This window comes from Megachile rotundata, chromosome 14, assembly GCF_050947335.1.
Source record: "Megachile rotundata isolate GNS110a chromosome 14, iyMegRotu1, whole genome shotgun sequence".
Classification (NCBI taxonomy): Eukaryota; Metazoa; Arthropoda; class Insecta; order Hymenoptera; family Megachilidae; genus Megachile; species Megachile rotundata.
In genome coordinates this window covers 9,674,730-9,693,920 of record NC_134996.1, presented here as the reverse complement: position 1 = coordinate 9,693,920, position 19,191 = coordinate 9,674,730, and the positions used below count along the sequence as shown (strand labels likewise).

General features: G+C 40.4%; 1 protein-coding gene across 6 annotated transcripts; it reads left to right on the top strand.

The window, feature by feature from the left end:
• Window positions 1-530: 530 nt before the first annotated feature.
• Window positions 531-13,567, top strand: Dab (DAB adaptor protein). Of its 6 annotated transcripts, none has more exons than XM_076539894.1 (10): window positions 531-1,291; window positions 1,586-1,741; window positions 1,866-2,248; window positions 2,438-2,768; window positions 3,717-3,931; window positions 4,061-4,204; window positions 5,088-5,240; window positions 5,368-5,616; window positions 5,702-5,959; window positions 6,038-13,567. In XM_076539894.1, the coding sequence occupies exons 5-10, from the start codon at window positions 3,812-3,814 to the stop codon at window positions 10,064-10,066; spliced, it is 4,953 nt and encodes a 1,650-aa protein (XP_076396009.1). In that variant the 5' UTR covers window positions 531-1,291; window positions 1,586-1,741; window positions 1,866-2,248; window positions 2,438-2,768; window positions 3,717-3,811; the 3' UTR covers window positions 10,067-13,567. The 6 variants fall into 6 exon arrangements, with proteins under 6 accessions (XP_076396009.1, XP_076396007.1, XP_076396006.1 ...); XM_076539892.1 differs by having other exon boundaries at window positions 2,438-3,080; XM_076539891.1 differs by lacking the exon at window positions 2,438-2,768.
• Window positions 13,568-19,191: the final 5,624 nt, after the last annotated feature.

Here is a 19,191-nt window from a genome sequence, read left to right as displayed (position 1 = left end):
TTTCAATATAAATTGAGGAAACATATAATTTGCATATAATTCATGTTATTGAATTGGAGAATATAAATGGTTCAAATGCAAAGTACAAAATTGTATTTTAATGCGGATATTATCAATTTTAATTTTATATTTCTTTATTTCCTGCCAATATATTATTCTCCGTCATTATATACGTATTTTGTCTTCCGTAATTTTCATTTAAAATAACAGTGCAATAAATTGATACATATTTATTGTTATGTGCACGTGGCTTCAATATACGCAGGATATTATATCCGTTCTTAAAACGTGTGGGTAATGTAATATGCAATGAGCTGATATTTCAACGCATCGATACAGCTCTCGATGATACAACATGTGGCAATATATCCATGTTCTCAATAATATCGATTTTCACCCTGGGCCCCACAATCTCTAGCGCCAGCCCTGCCCACTTTCTGCGCATGTGCACACCTCGCGCAGGGGTAAACCGTCGAGCAACACTACCGCCACAAAATTACCCCGTACAATAAAAGTAAGTCAACCTATCGATGATTCGTCTCGGTCGATATCACTACAATAAAAAAGTAGAAGTCACCAAGATTACGTACTTATAGGTATTCACGAATGACAATCTTCATCTTATAGGTGCTGACAGGAAGAAAAGTTGAAAAGTCGTAAGACGGAAAAGCGTGATGCGCGAAGCGGGAAATGTTCTCTGTGGCCCCGAAGCGACGACGCCACGTACTAGATGGTTGTATATTATTGATCAATAAGAGAGGCTAACATGGGTGACCCGTGCCGGCAGAGGCAGCTGTTACTTCGTTCGTATTTTGACGCGACGTGCGTGTTTCGCGAAAAACCGATCCCAGAACCGTATCCGCGCGATCTCGGTGTTCCCTTGGCTGCCTGCGACGAGGTGATATCGCGTTCGTTGTGCAAACAGCACCGACCATATGTGAAACCCGCCAACCTCGTACTTCTGTGGAAATACACAAATCGAGGGAGACAGAGGGAGTAACTCGAAGAGAGTAATACAACGGCGGAGGCAAAAGGAGTGGGAGCGAAGGAGAGGGTTAGAAGGAGAGGAAGGGAAAGAAAGTGACGGAAGAAAAATCGTAGAAACAGAGGGAGAAGACGCGAGCGACATGTGTCTGTGTTGAAGAATTCTCTAGCCACGATAGTACGACGGCCAAGGGTGCGCCGAGAGAGAAGATCGGTAACATTTTCTTTCCAAATATCCGATACTCTCTCGTCGCCTACACGGAACTATCGATGCAGACCTTACGGAAGAAAAACAGTCCGTGCAAGTGTGAGTAACTGATGAAATCAACCCCCTGCGATTTAATACGTTCGATGTCATTTTGTGGTCTTGGTGTACACGTTGTGATTCGAATCAGGGATGTACACGAGCTGAATAGAATCTTTGGGCTCATTTCGTGGAATTTTAAACAATTTAAGCATTACGTTGTGATATCACCCTCGTAGATCGATCAGGAGCCTTCGAATATGGCTTCCCCTATTTCAGAGGGAGAAAGGTGACCGGTCGCTTGATTCGAGTCCGACGGAGTAATTTGATGTGTGCTTAATGTGTTATGTATTTTAGAAACCTAGGAAGTGGTTTTATAGCAAATAGTCTTTTTCAAAAAATTATTTTGTACTTTTCGCGCTAGTCTTTTTTCGGTTACCGACTGTGGTAACGCAGTTTGTTGATGTCTTAGTACACATTGACGCCGCTAGATGGCAGCACCTACACCTTTCTGTGCGTACTGAAAATTGTTACTCAATTTTTAAATTATTTACATTTTACACATTTTTATTTTATACATTTTTATTTTACTTTATCATATCGTTTAGATAGGAACTAAGTTTTATTTTGTTTTCAGCTTGCCGTTAATTACACTTGCAAGAAGGAGTCATTCATGCAATCTTTTCTGTTTTCTTTTTTCCAAACTTCTTTGTGCAATTTTGTTGAATAAAGTTTATTAGTCCACGGAATGCTTCGTGAGCACGAAACAAAAGAAACAGTTCTACACAAGTCAGTAAACTCAAGTTTCCTTTGAAGCCCTTTTGTCTGGGGCGCCTGACAATAGGCAATCGGCTGTGCAGGCACCCAAGCGGATCAAAAGAGAAGTAACACCTGTTCCAACTGCTTCATTGCTAAACAAATTCATAGCAAATGTTAACCTACATACAAGGTTAAATTCATTCTTCAGCAATTAACAAATGCTACAAAATATCCTTCATTTATTAGGAGTGGACCTGTCACGTAAGTTTTCATCATATGTTGAAGATAAATTGGACATCACATGGACATTATAACATTGTCATTAAACAAGATAAATTAACCTGCAGCCAAGTTAGAAAATTTGGAATTCATTCATTTCATTTAAATTTGAAAATAAGGTTACATTTTCAAAGTTACAAATTTGAAAGTCTATATTTTTTGAATGTACAGAAAGTTTCTGAGAATGTACCTGAGCACATGACCCAGTGTCTTGGCCGCCCGGCTGCCAATACCAATACCAGAATGTCGATGATATCGGTGGTTCCTGAGTTAGATGACTCATCCTATACTTTATTGATCCGGCATTTCGCGCGTGGAGTTTTGTTGTGACAGTGCGAAGCAAACGCTCAGAGATTTCGCATGCGCTCGGCGGAACCAGAAAAGGAAAAGGGCGCGGCAAGGTGACCGGGACGAGGAGAAAAGGGCACACAGTATGAATTGGTTATCCGGATCGCGGTCTGAAGTATCGACAGTTGGCGTTCTCCACTTGAGCCGCACTAGAGTACGTTCAAACAAATGTGCCGGTGTGGTCGTGGCTATTAAAAGTTGACGAGGGGTCGTCGGAAGTGTGCGTAAAGAAGCTCTGCGCCACGCTGGGGATTTCGATAAATTGTCCGTGGAAAGGCAAATCATCCACCGCGACGATACGAGCCTGAAAGATTAAGCCTGAACAGGGGAGAGTTCTGATCAACGAGCGGATTCGAATATCTTCAACGCTGTTGATACGCGTTGCGTTTGATTCTTCAACAATGTTGACTCACTGGGTCAGAATTATGAACCTTCATGTTTGTTACAAGCAAACGATGTGCGTCAGGTACATCTATAACTTTATATGCATTAAGGTTTAAATGTTGGAACATGGTGGAAGTCTGATGTATCAAATTAATGCTTAAAGTGCACTAATATGGGCACAAATATTCTCATTACCACTTGGCTGGTTTAATGTTTAAACAATGACACAATGCACATTTTACAATTTATAGACAGTATTCATTACAATTAGGAATAAATCAAATTTATGAGCATTGTTGAAACTAGATAGTTATTTTTATTAAACAACAATCTTCAGTTTTATATAAGTGTAATTCTGTGATATTTTTAAATCTTCTCTTTTCATATACATTAAGAAATTATCATGTTGTAATATACATAATATCAATGTATAAATTTTTTACATTACAAATAGAGAGTATTTGAAATTATTAGATGAATCACGAAAGTGAAATTGCTTATGTGGAGGACACTCGAAAAAATCTCGTTCCAAGCTTTCGTCCAGCAAATTGATCGTACGACCGATCAATGTTTGTTCGAGTGGTTTCAAAAGCCCCGTGGACGGATCATTTCGCACCCCTGCTGCTTCAAATTCAATAATACTATATCCCGAGATATATGATAATAGAATATGCGTCTAATACGTTTTCTATAATGGAGATTCAATTCTGTATTTCAGTCAAGAACGAGCCAACCCGATTTCTTGGGGAAGGTGTGTCGTTCAAGGCGAAGTTGATCGGTATACTGGAAGTGTCGGAAGCACGTGGGGACCGGATGTGCCAGGCAGCTTTGGCCGATCTGAAGATGGCGATTCGGGCGGCTGGAGAACATAAACAACGAATCGCTGTCCAGGTCAGCATCGATGGATTGCGTTTGAAGGATGAGAAGTCTGGGGTTAGTATCACAATCTTTACTTCATTTTACATTTTCACAATCTTTACTTCATTTTACATTTTGACATGAGCAAAGAATTAGTTAATTTTGTTAAGTTTTGAAGGTTTAACAGCGTCTTGTATTTTGTAGGACTGCCTCTACCACCATCCTGTACATAAAATATCGTTCATCGCACAGGACATGAGTGATTCTAGAGCTTTTGGATATATTTTTGGGTCACCGGACACTGGTCATCGTTTCTTTGGTATCAAGACAGATAAAGCAGCGAGTCAAGTAAGAACAGAGTATTAAACTTTGTTGTACATATTTTTATTGATAGCTACAATCATAAATAATTCTCTAACTATTATATTACACTACTATACATGTATTCTATACTAATGTATAATTTTATACATACCTACAAACAGATATCTATACCACACTATTATACATATATTCTGACATTACAAAAGACAAGTACTGGTATGACTATCCTTAAAATAAAATCAGTGAACAAAATTCCTCGTTCATTCCAAAATTGAACTAAATGAACTTCATCAAGTATCTCACAGTTCGCCACACCCGAACAGTAGTAATTTATACCTTCATTAATGAACGTAGCAACAGACGAACGTAAAAATAATCGAGTATTGCCTTTGAGAAACGAAGGACAATCTTCTGTGCGTTGATTCGATTGAAGAACCGTTCTTGCGCGAATACGGATCGTTTATCGTTAACGATTCGTTTTAGCAAGACAAGGGAGCCGAAAATGATATTTGTCCAATCCGTAGAAGCAATATCGACTTCGTAGCTCGGTAATTCCGGAGGGGTATGTAAATAATTGCATTACACGAATCGGCTCTACCGCCCCAATGATACACTGCGGGAGGTTATTGTTCGATTACACGCGAATCCCTTTGTGCCGAGTTCAAAAGAGCTTGAAATTTCTTCGAGTTTAACTTTATTTAATTCTCACTCTTCCCCTTTGTGTAAAAAATGTTTGGAAAAATGAGTTTGATTTTTATTGAAAAAATGGGGGAGGTACTTTGGAGATTTAGGGATCTGGAAATTTAGGAAGTTAGGATCTGAGAATTTGGTAATTTTAAAATTTTGAAGAATTACAATTTTTGACTCTGACAAAAGTAAAGTTAAAATTTCATAATTCTCCTTTCAGGTAGTCATCGCGATGCGAGATCTTTTCCAAGTGGTCTTTGAGCTCAAAAAGAAGGAAATCGAGTTAACGAAGCAACATTTGGAACAGAACGCCATAAACGTTATCAAATTTCATACTGGAGGCATTTTCACTGAACCCACACCTGACACTAAGGTGATTTAAATCACTGACATAAATCGCTTTTAGTCAGACTATTAAAGAACAATAGTATACTAGAAGTTTTTAGCGTATCTAATAATATTAGATATAGACGTAGTATAACAATATTTTCTCCTAATAGGGCGCAGCAGGATCAGAGTCATCGATTCACCGAGTAAGGAACACGAGTTCAGAAGTAGATAACACTACTGATAAACGAAACGAGTCGCAAAGTGGCGTAATTGCGGACTTGCTTGATATACAGTTCGAATTGAACTCCCTGCAACAAGGAATTCACCATATGGACAAGATTTTTCCCGAAAATCAAACCGCTTCCGCCGATGATCTCTTTGAAACCGATCCTTTCGGTGACTCGTTCGCGAACATGAAAGTACTTTCAGTTTAATAATTGAATAGTTACCCTGTATCAATACTAATACATGCAATATCAATAATTCGTATCGCGTGATTTTAAGTTGCAGTTGGACGATACCGTGAGACCAATTTTACCGCCTCCGCCCTCATCCTCCAAAAGGGGACACCTAGAGCGACAGCAGACGGTTCCGGGTCCTCAGTCGTCGGTTACGTCCAGTCCTGCGACAACCATAACTAGTAAAACGCCGCCGCTTCAAAGTTCAATGCAGTGGTTTGATAAGGAAGCTGAGAACCTCTTCAGCGACAGCGAGTTGACTGGTTCGCCGAAGAATACACCCGTAAAAAAGGAAGTAGAAGAGGTAAATATCTGTTGCTTAGAATATGTCGCATTTTAAATAATCCAGTCATACTAATTCTCTGATCGGTCATTGTTTCAGACGCGAGCCAAAAGTCCCCAGATAGACGTCTTCACAGAACTGGATCCGCTAGGAACTGGCTTGATCAAACCGTACGTTGACAAGAAGGACTTCTTCCAACACCTCAAGAATCCTCCCAAGAAAGTCTTGAAGGATTTGGTCCCTACCAGTTCGGCAGATACGTTCGCAACGAACTTCAATGAGCTCTCGGATCCTCTGGAGTCGGTGAAAGTACGAAACGATCTGATATCGAAGGACAATCAGTTCGACGATAGCAACTTCGCGAACTTTGACCGATTCGATGAAAACGAGGCGGTTCAGTTTGCGTCTACTGATTCGTCGCGGAGAGTAGAAAGCGTGGCAAGACCAGCACATCATCAGCCACTCTCCGTGTCTCTGCCACCTGAAGATGCTTCCTCGAAAACCCCTGCAGTGCCCACTGTTCCTGTGTCTGGAGGCGTGTCCCTGCTTAGTCGAATGGACAAGGACTCTACAGAGTCCATGCATGGCCTAGTGAAACTACCCAGCCCTATCAAATCCGCGCGCAAGAAGGAATTCGACATGGACCTGTCGAGCAGTAAGCCGCAGTCCATGGACAAACCGTTCCCGGTCGATTTCTCAACGGCTAACGAGTCGCCGGCATCTCCGCTGAAGTCCTGTTCATCGGATGCGAATTCAAGACTGTCTACTTCGTCCGCCGAATTGGAATTGGTACCTGAGCCGCCTCCACGAGGGGTTGGTAACATCGTGATTAATCCACCGCCCCTGCCGCCCAAGAAGCAAGGAGTCAGAGCGGCGATGAAGCCGCCTCCGAGGCCCCCGCACACCGAGTACTTCCATTACGACTTCCCTGAACGCGAACCTGTTGCCACCAAGGACAGAAGCAAGAGTCCCGTCGGTGAGGTGAAGGGTCAGTTCGACGACAATTTCAGTCCTCCCGTTCAAACGTCTAACAGGTCTGATCTGATAGGATCGATGACCACAACGACGTTCGAGGATTCCTTCAGCTCCATGGTGCCTACTACGAACTTGTCTACGTTTTTTACTAGTACGAACACATCGACCGGCCCGAAGAAGACGAAGCCTTCGTTGGACATCACCCTCAGTCAGTTGACGTCCTCGAACTTGGACGAGTTAGCTCATAGTTTGGGGATGACAGTCAAAGAGTTAACCAGTTTGACTCTTCAGCAACTGACGGAGTGTCTGACGACTCTTTCAGCCAAGGAGGCGGCTTCCAGTGATACGGAGGAGCAGACTCCTGCTAAACAAGAGCAGGCATACAAGCCGCAACCGATGTCCAACGTGCAACCAAAACCGTACATCGACAATCAACCTTTCAGCACTATTAGTACCGAGCAGGAAACCAAGGAAGCAGCTACTTATGATAAGTATGCTGTTTTCCGGGAGTTGCTGGAATTGGAACAGTTAGAAAAGAATGAAGAAACTACAATGCAGGAGACAGCTGAAGAGGAGACGTCTTCGGTGTCCAAGGAGGACTTTGAAATGGTTCAGCAACAAGAATCTTGCGAGGACAGCAGAACGGAGTCACTGGCTTCTCTCGTGAATTTGACCGTGAAACTTCCGCCCAGTAACGAGGATCTGACGAAGGAGGAGCCATCTAGTGCAAAAACGGAAGAGGCGAGCGAATCTTCTACGGGATTAGCGTTCGAGAAGAGCCAGTCCGAGGAAACTGAGGGTAGAGTAGATTCGATGACCGAAATAGAAGCTGCGACGGATTTGTTGACGAAGCAGGCCACCACGGAGAACGAGGAAGATTTTGAGAGAGTCAGCTCCATGGAGATGGAAGAGAAAGCCGATGACAAGGAGTCTATTGGTAAACCGAGTTCCAACGAAGACTCCGATAAACCTGCCACGGAGACCAGCGCCGAGGAGACGAATGGCTCCGTGATCGTGGAGAAAACAGAGGTGAAGACGTCCGTGTCGACTTCCAGCGACAAGTATGCAGCTCTGCGCGAAATCATAGGCGAGCCAGAACCGGTTAAACAGACCGAGGACGATCTATCGAGTTCTCCACGTGCATCCCCCGTGATTCAGCCGTCCCAATCGAAGACTTCTGCCGAAGTAGAGCTATTGAACCTGTTCTCTGACACACCACCTTTATCCAGTCCAAAGAAGCAGGCTAAGGAGGAGGAGGATAAGCCGAAAATGCAGAAGCTTTTCGACGAGATCAAGATGAAGTACGATAAGCAACGAGCGTCTAAACTGTTGATCCCAGAAGACATCTTCTGCCCCTTCGCGGAGTTGAAACAAGAAAGGGACGACAGCAAGGATGACAACTGGGCCAAGTTTGACACAGGTTTATTCGTTTCAGACAGACCCTGCGAAGGTCCTCACTCGATAAGTGGAACTTCCCCGTGGTCCCCAGACGGCAAGGAGTTCCACAAAGAGCCATCGTTCAAAGGGAGTATGTATCGACAGTCCGGAGACAGCGACAACGAGTGGAAGGACGAAGAAGAGAGCGAGGAAAGCAACGGCAGGGTACGAGGGGACGAAAGATTTTGGTGCAGTCGTCTTCCCAGAATCGACCCTCCCCGCATGGACGCTCCTCGAATGAGTTCTGGGAACAAGAGGGACAGGAGTTTCCGGGATAGGATGGTGGAGAAGTCTATGGAGGCAGCGTGGATGAAGAATCCTTATCACAGAACCCGGGAGTTCTCTCCATGGCACGACGAGGGTCAATGGGAGAAGGAATCCAGACGCTATCCTCATCGGAAGATGCCGTACAAAGACGACGAGGACCAGTACGAGGCTCACTGGAAGTGCAGACCTAAACCTCAACGTTGGAATTGGCCGCACGAACACGGCCCGTTCTACGACGACGACAGGAAGCGGAAGATGATGCTGTGGAAGGACGACAGGTTCGGGAGCCAAGAGAGTATGGGCTACGACGAAGAGGACAGGTGGCCCAGGAGAATATACGAGAGAAGACGATGGGAGGACGAGATCAGATACCCGAGTAGGCGGATGCCGGCGGAACAACTAGAACCCGACGGCACCAGAGAGAGTTTATACTTTTTCAGACCAGATCTTTATCACTCGTCATCGAAAGTTTATACGTGGGATGAGGAGTACGAGAGACCCGAGGACTCCGTATGCGGTCTTATCACCAGGAAGAGGTACTGGCCCAAAAGGCCGAACAGCGCGAACGAGGGCCGCAATGCGGACATGGTTTACCCCGAATCCCGCGGCAAATTCGGTGCCTCCAGATCCGAGTGCAGCGACAACGACACAGACCCATATCCCCGGTCCTCCCAGCGCTCCAGGAGTCGCGAGAGCTACTGGGGCAGCGATCAGGAGTACGACAGCTGGGCGGAGAGACCCTACTGGTCCGAGGGGCCAGATACCAAGACAGAGAGCCTGCACCGGAAGAAGGTGCCCAGGCATAAACCACGGCAGCCGCACGCGAAGACCCAGAGTCCATTCGAGGACGATTTTGCTCAAAGTATAGAGCACGTTGATCCGTCTACAGTCGAGTCCTTAGCCACGGTGGAGCCACGCATCCGCTCCGACATGGAGCAACAACCACCTCCGAGTCCTTCCTCCAGCAAGAGGTACTCGAAGGAGCTGCCCAGGAAGGAAGTCCAAAGAGAGTACAGTAAGAGGTCCAGCTACTTCGAGGACGATCTGACGCCCTCGGCGAGCGGGATGAGCGACACGTCCGACCGCCAGAGGTTATCCTCCGAGCTGAAGGCCACCCCTGAAGAGCTACCCTGCGACAGCAAAGAGGGCCACCAGACGGCTGACGGCTTCGTGTCCGAGGACAGTGGACGCGACTCCTACTTTAACGGGGACCTCAGATACGACGACGACGACGCGTTCACGTTCAAATCGGAACTCGAGGACAACGTGTCGGATCACCGGTCCACCACGTTGCCGCTGAAGAACCACTCGCGGCAGGGGAAGTACAGCGCCGGGAACAACAACAGCAACAACAAGTCCAGGAGCGAGCAGTACATCAGGAAGTCCGAGTCCGTGAACATATTTGTCAGGGAGAGCGACCCGTTCGATGACGATGACTTCTTCAATTGATGGGTTCTCAAGGGTGCTCGAGTTGCGTACGGTGCTGGACATTGCGACGTGATTTTTCGAACGTCTGCCTCGGTTCTCGCGTTCCTCTTGTAACCTTGCCACGAACAGACTTCGGTGCTCTTCATCGACCGGGTGTCTATGTCAGGGGTCCTAAATCATTCCAGATCTTCGTGTTTTCCTCGGTTGTTCGGACACATCGTTTGAGTTTGATGGATGGAGGGAGCGTGTTTGCTTGCGATCATCTTCGATCATTCGTTGTTGGGCTGGGGAAATGTCGGTGCGATCATCTAGTCATTGTTTTAACAAATTTGTACATAATGTTATTAGCGCGATATCTAGTTGCCGACAGGGATCTGTATATGTGTGGTAAATTGTTTTAGCGTGGTTTACACGGCGCTTTTATTCCTGATCAACGAGCATAGTTATCGCGTTCTTGCTTTGTTCGTTTGATACTATGATGCTAGTCATGCTCGAGGAGCTTTAGGTATTTTGGAAAATGCGGTTGGATTGCATTTGGAGTTGTTGGCATTTAGATTGTTATTTTATTCTGTTGACCAGTATTTATGTTAATGATCTCATGTTCTGTAATCAAATGCAAGTGGATTGCTTTGAGGTTAGTTTTTATAAAATGGCGGCTAACTAGTTTAATCATCTCTAGTCTGTACAAGTTGTATTTATTTCTAATGAATTAATTGTGAACAATTATAAAATAATTTATATTTTTTATAAGCAATCCAGTGGAAGTTATACAATTCATTGTATATTTTTAATTTATTTATATATTATCGCACTCTATGTTACGTATTTATTATTCGACATAATATTTAATTTGTAAAACTATATAAATTAACTAATAAGTCTGAGTATTTTAGTTGCACGTTTTAGAGGATAAAATTATCCTCCAATTTCGAACATCTCCAAATGCAAAAATCTGAACCATCAAAGTCTGAAGAGATCTTATTCGATAGCTATTGTTTGGAACTTGTCGAGGAATCAGAACTGGATGGCTTTTATTCGTTTCCAGTCGGTACGAGATGTATTCTTGTTGAATTATAAGGGTGATGGACGCTCCCTGCACATGTTCTATCTTTTTGTGTTCAATAATACCCTTACGACCCTCGTAACGAAAAAATGTTGTGTAAATTATTCTCCGATCAATTGCCCGATTAATACTTTTTGATAACTGCAATTTTTGTGATTTACAAATATTTTGAAATTACTGCAAATTGTTTCAAATTTCATTTTTTACTAATTTCAAAAATTTTAAGTTTTAAAAATTTTTTAATTACTTAAAATTTTTAAATTTGCCACTAAATTTAATTGGCCACTTTCATTTAAGTTAAATTATTTTATTTATTTGAGAGTTGTCACGCTATTATTGAAAACAAAAATCGATAGTTTTATTTTGTAAATCGGGGAAGCGATTCGATCAATGATTGCCGATCGAAGATGCAAACGATTAGACTGATAAAGGTATCCATCTTCGTCTGTTTAAACAATTTTATCAAATTTATTTATAATTATAGACGCGAAAAATATATTTCTAACTCAGCTAATATTGAATTACTTACAACTTCATCGAAGACAATTCTTTATCTGTCGAGAAAGGTACACTTTCTGCAACATCAATTTATATTATGGAACTGCAAGATCAATAAAGAAAAATTCTGAAGAGAATTTCAGGAACTGAAACCGATTTTTCATTGTATACTTGACGAGATCAATATTCTCACTGTGAGAAGGAAATATATGACTAAAATCATTGTAATTCTACAAAAATGCATAATTTATACGGGAACGTTTTTTATTGTTATAATTGAAAATGAGATAGGTGTGTAATTTTTAAGGGAGAAGTAATTTTAGATTGTTGCTTTATTTTTTTTAATTTTGTTTAGGGGAAATTGCAAGGCTTCAAAGTTTCAGTTTCAAAATTTCTGAAATTCCAAGATTCCAGAATTCCAGGATTCCAGGATTCCAGGATTCCAGGATTCCAGGATTCCAGGATTCCAGGATTCCAAGATTTCAGAATTCCAAGATTTCAGAATTTCAAGATTCCAAAATTCCAAGATTCCAGAATTCCAAGATTCCAGAATTCCAAGATTTCAGAATTCCAAGATTTCAGAATTCCAAGATTTCAGAATTCCAAGATTCCAGAATTCCAAGATTCCAGAATTCCGAGATTTCAGAATTCCAAGATTCCAAAATCCCAAGATTCCAGAATTCCGAGATTTCAGAATTCCAAGATTCCAAAATCCCACGATTCCAGAATTCCAAGATTCCAGAATTCCAAGACTCCAGAATTCCAAGATTTCAGAATTCCAAGATTCCAGAATTCCAAGATTCCAGAATTCCAAGATTTCAGAATTCCAAGATTCCAAAATCCCACGATTCCAAAATTCCACGATTCCAAAATCCCACGATTCCAAATTCCCACAATTCCAAAACTCCACAATTCCTAATTCCCACAATTTCAAATTCCCACAATTCCAATATCCCACGATTCCAAAATTCCACGATTCCAAAATCCCACAATTCCAAAATTCCACGATTCCAAATTCTCACAATTCCAAAATCCCATAATTCCAAATTCCCGAAATTGCAAAATTCCTAAAATCCCAAAATTCAAAAATTCCTAGAATCCCTACAATCCCAAAATCCCTAAAATCCCAAAATTCAAAAATTCCTAGAATCCCTACAATCCCAAAATCCCAAAATTCCTAAAATTCCCTAATCCCAAAATTAAAAAATTCCTAAAATCCCAAAATCCCAAAATTCTTAAAATTCTCTAATCCCAAAATTCTTAAAATTCTCTAATCCAAAAATTCAAAAATTCCAAGATTTGAAAATTTGAAAATTCTAAAATCATTAAACTACGCACCCGCAGTTTATTATCTTTCAATATAATAATAAAAGACGTTCGAATAAATTGTACCAAAGCTTGATTTTTACCAAAAACAGAGCGAATTACCAGTGTTTTTATCTCGATGTTCACGCGATAGACAGCAATGCAAGGTCGCAGAAAACGACACAAGACACGGATATAGTCGGTATAAGATGCATAAAGATGTTTACAGTAATCAATTATTACTTAACACATTAATTGCCATTAGAGTAATCAATTAATTATTAGCTAAAAATAATTAAAAGAAAAAAAAAATGGAAAATTGCAGTAATAATTTGAGACCATTAAACAAAATGAAGGATTAAAATATTTAATATTTATTTATTTTGTAAGGAATCGTTTCTCCAGTGGCAATTAAAGTGTTAACAAGATGTCTGCAGAGCGTAATTAATTTCATGATTTTAGTACACTAATAATCGTGAGAATTGTCATTTTTAATACGACCACTGTGTGTCAGGATTCTGGCCATTTATTCCATGAATTATTGTCAACCTACCGGTGAAGATAAGCCGCAGTATACTAAATAACAAGAATGGTACTGTTCGAAGAAATTTTCACTTTAAAACATGTTGAAACAGAATAAACTTCTTTTGGAAGAATTCAGTGTTTGTCTTTTGTGTTATTACCGATTTGTTTTATTTCGATAACGGGAGTAGTATAGTTTATGATCTTTATAGGTTATGATCTTTTCTGTGCTTGTGGAGTCTCGATATTTTCCTGCGCTGGGGGCTCTTGCGGCGCGTCAGGAAGTTTTACACAATTTTACAGGATTTTACAGAATTTTTTTTAGTGTTGGGATAGTATAAAGGGTGTTTTCAAATAGTTTAAGTAAAAATAGAAAATAGTGGGGGATATGGTTGAATTTTGAAAGTTGAAAGCTACTTTTAAATGTGAAGATTTGGGAATTGTTGAATTTTCGAACTCGTCAATTTTTGGGGCTTCGAAGTTTAAAAATCTATGACTATGTTTATGAATTTTAAACTTACTGTTTCCAAATTTTTAGGTTTTCAATTTTTCAAATTTTTCAATTTGAAATTCTTAAATTTTCAAATCTCCAAACTCTCAAGTCTCAAAATTCCGAAATCTCCAAACTTTCAAATTTCAAAATTCCCAAATCCCCAAATCTCCAAACTCTCAAGTTTCAAAATTCCCAAATCCCCGAATCTCCAAACTCTCAAGTTTCAAAATTCCCAAATCCCCAAACTTCCAGACTCTCAAGTTTCAAAATTCCCAAATCCCCAAACTTCCAAACTCTGAAGTTTCAAAATTCTCAAATTCCCAAATCTCCAAACTCTCAAGTTTCAAAATTCCCAAATCCCCAAACTTCCAAACTTTGAAGTTTCAAAATTCTCAAATCCCCAAATCTCCAAACTCTCAAGTTTCAAAATTCCCAAATCCCCAAATCTCCAAACTCTCAAGTTTCAAAATTCCCAAATCCCCAAATCTCCAAACTCTCAAGTTTAAAAATTCCCAAATCCCCAAATCTCCAAACTCTCAAGTTGCAAAATTCCCAAATCCCCAAATCTCCAAACTCTCAAGTTTCAAAATTCCCAAATCCCCAAATCTTCAAACTCTCAAGTTTCAAAATTCCCAAATCCCCAAATCTTCAAACTCTCAAGTTTCAAAATTCCCAAATCCCCAAATCTCTAAACTTTCAAGTTGCAAAATTCCCAAATCCCCAAATCTCCAAACTCTCAAGTTTCAAAATTCCCAAATCCCCAAATCTCCAAACTTAGATCCTCCAGTCCCCAAAACCCTAAATTTTCAAATTCCCAAACTTCGAAATCCTCGAACCCCAAATCTCTAATTCCAAGTCCTCCACTTCTCAAGTCCCAAAATCTCAAAATTCGTAACCACCTACCCTCTAATTTCCCAAATGTCCAAATCTTCAAATCTCAAGTTTCAACTCAAATTTCTGAATCCTAATTCTCTAAAATCCCCAATTCTCACAATTCCCCAATTTCCAAATTCTCCAAAGTTCCAAATCCCTAAATTACCAAAATTCTCAAGTTACTCTCCAAACCTAAATATCCAAATACCAAAAATCCTAAAAACCGTAAACCCGCGCTGGAGGCCTAAATCCACCCCTCAATCTTTCCTCAAAGCACCCAAAAAAAAATCAGGTCACGTAAAATGTATCCTCGACAAATGTTGCCTCGCATCTATTTAGAATCGGCAATAAATTGAGTGTTCATAAAAGGTTGCAGTAAGAACTGACAAAGCACGTCGCGGGTCTCGGCCCCCGCCGTTCTTTGGCTCGATCGGTGGCACCTCACCCTATCGTATCGAAGCGGGTAGATCCCTCGGTTAGCCGTGTTCCCCGTTCCTTGATTTGGCCGAGCACAATGCACAATAAAAGAGCATTAGATCGTCGGCTTTGTCGAGCGGTTGCACGACTTCTCGTAACAATGGCGTGGCCCCCACTCGGCCCCGAGTACTCGAAACACCTGGCAAACAAGGAAACAATGCGCACGAGCCGCACTTCGACGGGATTTCGCGCATTTGGGGTGCGCGCATGCTAACAAATTATCACCCTCCCGTCCCTCCGTCCCTCTCTGTGTCACTTTTCTCTCGTTTTCTCTCTTCGCCGTCTGCCTGTTTTCCCGTTGTTCGTCCCTCTGAACCGGCTAAATACTTTCCTTCTTGCTGTCGCGATTACGCAGCAACCTCGTGTCAGCCAGGTTTAATGACCGCCCTCTCCTCGAGATACCACCAACTACCCCCTCCGAGCACAGCCGCCCTTCGTCTTCGCGTGAAACACGAATCGGTGGACACCGAGATAATAGAGAGAAAATTGTGATTCGTGACAGCTTCGTGTTATTTGAAATTTTCTTTCTTTTTTTTTAATTGTGACGACTTTGGGAGGGTTGGTGTTTTGATGGAGGGGTTCTTGTGGCGGGGAGTTTTGGGAGGCAGGTGGAAATGTAGGAACTAGTTCAGGTACTGAACACATTGAGGTTCATTTATTTTGGGTAAAATTTAATTAATGCAATTTTAGTTTAATATTTATCCGTCTTGGGGTTGAAGACTTTTCTGAGATTCTTAGTATACTCTTTGAGGATGCTAATCTATACATTTTGTATTATTTTTACTTTGGAGACACTGTAAGCTTTAAATTGATATTCAATGAGCGCCATTTTGTGTTACTTTTGTGTCACGAAGTTGACTCTGACATGTGGCACAATACCACTCACTGTTTACTTTAATTGTCAGCCATTTTGTAAGAAGATTAATGAAACCTTTAATGTAGATATTTCTAGAGAACTTAAGCTTTACATTGATATAATACAAGTGCCATTTTGTGATTCTTTTATGTCAACAAATCGTTCTACATTTTATATATTGAGAAACTGTCATGGTTTACTATAAATGACAGCCCGCCATTTTGTATTGAGAATGTCGACAAAATGTCTATGTGATCCTTTTCAGTATATCTTAAGCTTTAAATTGAAGTATTATAAGCGCCATTTTGTAATAGTTTTCTGTCATGAATTCTCAGACATAATATTTACAATTCCTTTACAGTAATTTTCATTAAATCTTAAGTTTCAAAATGGCGTACTTTTACCACTACACGATACTTCTATTTTAACAATTAATTTGTAATAAATAAAATGGCAGTCATTTTGTATTAAAAGAATTAATGAAACTTTCACAAAATAATTTTGATCTCTAACCTCAAAGGGCAGCCATTTTGTATTAAAAGAATTAATGAAACTTTCACAAAATAATTTTGATCTCTAACCTCAAAGGGCAGCCATTTTGTATTAAAAGAATTAATGAAACTTTCACAAAATAATTTTGATCCTAACCTTAAATGACAGCCATTTTGTATTAAAAGAACTAATGAAACTTTCACATAATAATTTTGATCTCTAACCTCAAATGACAGCCATTTTGTATTAAAAGAATTAATGAAACTTTCACAAAATAATTTTGATCCTAACCTCAAATTAATATAACAAGTGTCCTTTTATCCAATAATATTCCAAACATAAGTACAAAGAATTCAAATTGATTCAACATTGATATCAATCTAAATTTGTCTATTGAAAATAAATAAAAAAGCGGTCCTACTTTAGTGATAATAGCAGTCGTTGATTTAGCACTGTGCCAGCTAACCATGAAAGGTGACGCAACGAGGCGAGGGCGAGAAAAAGGGGAAGAAAGAAGAAAATCAACCCGCATGTGCTCGGACGCACTTGAAAACGAAAAGTACTTTTGGTCCAAGAGCGATATGGAGGCGGTATACGTCGAAGAACGTGAAGAGTGTACCGAGGGTGCGTGAACTATGAAATGCACCGGCTGTACATGTTCCCTCTTTCGACGAATGTAGCTCTGAAAAGCCACGAGAAATGTTTATAATTGGGATCGTTGGCCCGTTGCGTTCTCTTTTCCTTGATATACGCGCGCACACTTGCAACCTCGCCAATCCACACCTGTCGCAATCTCTTTGTATGTCATCTTTTATAAATTTCATATATTGCACATTTTGTTTTTTGATTATAAATTAGTATCGAAATCTATCAATCACTACTCTAATTATTATTGAAAGAAATTTGGTATAGCGATGGATTGATAGATTGATAGATTGATAGATTGACACGTTGATAGATTGACACATTGATAGATTGACACGTTGATAGATTGATACATTGATAGATTGATACATTGATAGATTGACACATTGATAGATTGATCGATTGATAGATTGACACGGTGATAGATTGATACGTTGATAGATTGACACATTGATAGATTGACACATTGATAGAATGACACATTGATAGATTGACATACTGATAGATTGATAGATTGACACATTGATAGATTGACACGTTGATAGAATGACACGTTGATAGATTGACACCTTGATAGATTGGCACATTGATAGATTAATACATTGATAGATTAATACATTGATAGATTGACACGTTGATAGATTGACACGTTGATAGATTGACACATTGATAGATTGACGCGTTGATAGATTGACACGTTGATAGATTGACACATTGATAGATTGGCACATTGATAGATTAATACATTGATAGATTAATAGATTGATAGATTGACACGTTGATAGATTGACACATTCATACATTGATACATTGATAGATTGATGGACTGATACATTGATAGATTGATGGACTGATAGATTGATAGATTGATAGATGATAAATTGATATATGATAAATTGATAGATGACAAATTGATAGATTGGTCGACTAATGAACTGCTTAGTTTATAGATTTAGTATAAGATTAAAAAATTGACTGATAGATAAATTGGTCGATTAGCTAATCATTTGATTGCATGAATGATTAATTGATTGGATGAATCATAATTTACTTGATGTTTAAATTAAAAATCTTTCTACGTATCACGTAAGAAATAATCATTACATAGCCTTTCCAAAAATATGTACAAAACAAGAAAGATAAAAATTTGTAAATACTCGATTATACAGAAGATGAGAAATTTATATTTGGAGGAATATCGGCAGCCACCTTATCGCTTTTGACAAGTTGGCAAAATGGAGGGGCCGTGATAAGCAGTCTGTTTTGTAATTCCGTGCAAAGCGTTTTAACCCTTGATCAGCGACATCGTTAGCGTGATCGCTTTGCCAATGGCGGCCTATCAATATTTCATAAGCCTGGTGAATAAAAAAAAAGGTACGAGTGTTTACAGCTCGCTAAGCGACGAATCCTCGATCTTGTTCGCCGGTTAGCCGTAAGTGTCTACCCCGTCGGTGAATTTGCATCGAATTGAATTTCAAATCCGTCATCGCTCTCCGTGACCAAAGTCTCGAGCACCCTCTTGCACTCGATCCTGCGCCAAATGAAATTATTATTAATATAGTCGCGCGTTACTCGCGATACTCTGACGACCCTACTTCGACTCCAGCCAGATTCTGTGATTACTCGATATTAGTAGTTACGCGCTAGTTTATTAGCTTGTCACGTGCGGAGTTATGCGCTTAGGAACATCGGAGATTATTATGCGAATTTGGGAATTTCAGAACTTGGAAATTTGATTAGGTGGATAATTTGGGAATTTGGTTTGGGGATTTTGGGGTTTGAGGATTTGGGGTCTGAAGAGTTGGAAGTTCTAGGGAATTTGGGGGTTTCGGGAATTCGGAGGTTTGAAGATTCTAGGGAATTTTGGGGTTTTAGATATTTGGAGATCTAGGGAATTTGAGGATTTGGGGGCTTTTGGAGAT

What these genes read in the sequence shown, in the direction of transcription:
- Dab (XM_012288829.2), top strand. Translation starts at nt 2,206, where the DNA reads ATGCTACAAAATATCCTTCATTTATTAGGAGTGGACCTGTCAC. An exon ending in AACCCACACCTGACACTAAG is followed by an intron (nt 5,241 to 5,367) that starts GTGATTTAAATC and finishes TTCTCCTAATAG; the next exon opens with GGCGCAGCAGGATCAGAGTC. An exon ending in ACTCGTTCGCGAACATGAAA is followed by an intron (nt 5,617 to 5,701) that starts GTACTTTCAGTT and finishes CGTGATTTTAAG; the next exon opens with TTGCAGTTGGACGATACCGT.